This window comes from Cololabis saira, chromosome 10 (assembly GCF_033807715.1).
Source record: "Cololabis saira isolate AMF1-May2022 chromosome 10, fColSai1.1, whole genome shotgun sequence".
In the NCBI taxonomy this organism is placed as follows: Eukaryota; Metazoa; Chordata; class Actinopteri; order Beloniformes; family Belonidae; genus Cololabis; species Cololabis saira.
The window spans coordinates 46,432,591-46,434,325 of NC_084596.1; the positions used below are offsets into that span (position 1 = coordinate 46,432,591).

General features: G+C 42.8%; 1 gene segment (V, D, J or C); it reads left to right on the forward strand.

Moving 5' to 3' along the window:
* The first annotated feature begins 918 nt into the window (after positions 1 to 918).
* Positions 919 to 1,434, forward strand: LOC133452275 (T cell receptor alpha variable 18-like). The segment is given in 2 exon segments: positions 919 to 961; positions 1,055 to 1,434. Coding segments are annotated over 2 exon segments (423 nt in total).
* The last annotated feature ends 301 nt before the right edge of the window (positions 1,435 to 1,735 follow it).

The following is a 1,735-nucleotide window of genomic DNA, read 5'->3' on the forward strand; positions in this document are numbered from 1 at the left end:
CTTTTTTTCCCCGAATTTTCATCAGCAGAAAAACTTCTTAAACTGAATTGAATTAGAGATACAAAGAAGCATTTCTCCTTCACAAACATGGACACAAAGTCTGGTCCTTTAACTCAAATGAAGAGTGAATGACAAATGCATTTTGCAAACCGAGCTGTAGCTACTCTACGTCCAAACGAGTGGGAAAACTGCGCCAGACCTGAAAAACTTTTTGTCGGTCGCCAAGCAACTTGCAACGAATATGTACGCTGCTCTGCGCCGACTCTACGCCCACTTGCGCCCACCTGCGCTGACTCTGCGCCGAGTCTGCGCCCACCCCAGCGGTGTTCTATGTGAAAGTAGCTTGACGCCCACAGCCCCAGCCATGAACAGATGGAGTGGTTACGCTCTGGCCGACACCTACGCCTCATCAAAGAGCACACAGAGAGACTCAGAAAGAGTTTATTCCTCAGGCTGTCAGAACTGTGAACTCTGACCTTCTCATGGTCAAATCATAACCACACCCCACAAACGTATTTTTCATTGTATTATATTACTATTTTATATATTGTTGTTTGTGTTGGTTTGTAGATTTTTCACACGGCCTGTGGTCAGTTAAATTAATATTCACAAATGTTCAAAGTTAAACTTACAGAACAACATGTGGATGCTTATCTCCTCTGCTGCAGCGACACTGAACCCACAGAGTCTGAAAAACACAAGTTGTCACTCTGACAAGCTGCTGGAAACCTTTTTTCCAACTGTAGAGCTCAGCTTTTTCTCTCCACTAGAGGGTGACATCATCAAGTGGGCGGAGCACTACTTCTGCACTGATCAATCATTGTGTCAATAACAACTACTGCTGTGAAGAGAACACTTCTCAGACTGAATGTTGAACATCAGCTAGTTTCTCCTGTTGCTTTAAACCTTGTTGTACAGATGGATCATCGACTGTGGATTATTCTTGCTGCTCTTTTCTTTGGTAAGATACAAACATCCACATGCGGATTGTTCTCCTTCAATCAATCATCTTTATTGATTCATGTGTTCCTCTGTATATTCTGTTCTTCCTCAGAGTGTAAAGGAGAAGACAGAGTGATCCAGCCAGCAGGAGACGTCACTGCTGCTGAAGGAGACACAGTTACACTGAACTGCACTTTTGAAACCAGTTTCACGACCGACTATTTATTCTGGTACAAACAAGAAGTGAACAGTTATCCAAAATACATGTTGAAACGTTTCTCAACAACAGGAGATAATGCTGGAGAGTTCAGTAAGGACAGATTTGATGCTGAAATCAAGGACAAGTCAGTTCCTCTGAAGATCCAGAAGCTTCATGTGTCAGACTCTGCTGTGTACTACTGTGCTCTGCAGCCCACAGTGACAGGAAACACCAAAACTCTGTACAGAAACCTGCAGAGCAAATACAACACAATACTCCACAACATCCACTAGAGGACCTCACACACTGTTAAACTTCTATCATCCATCCATCCATTTGTATCTAAAATTCTGGAAAAAGTAGTTACAAATCAGTTATGTGACTATTTGTATAGAATGATCTGTTGGAAGTTTTTCAGTCAGGGTTCAGAATGCATCATAGCACAGAGACAGCACTGGTTCGAGTCACGAATGACCTCTTTATGGCCTCAGATAAGGGATTAGTGTCCATATTGGTTCTACTGGACCTCAGATAAGGGATTAGTGTCCATACTGGTTCTACTGGACCTCAGATAAGGGATTGGTGTCCATACTG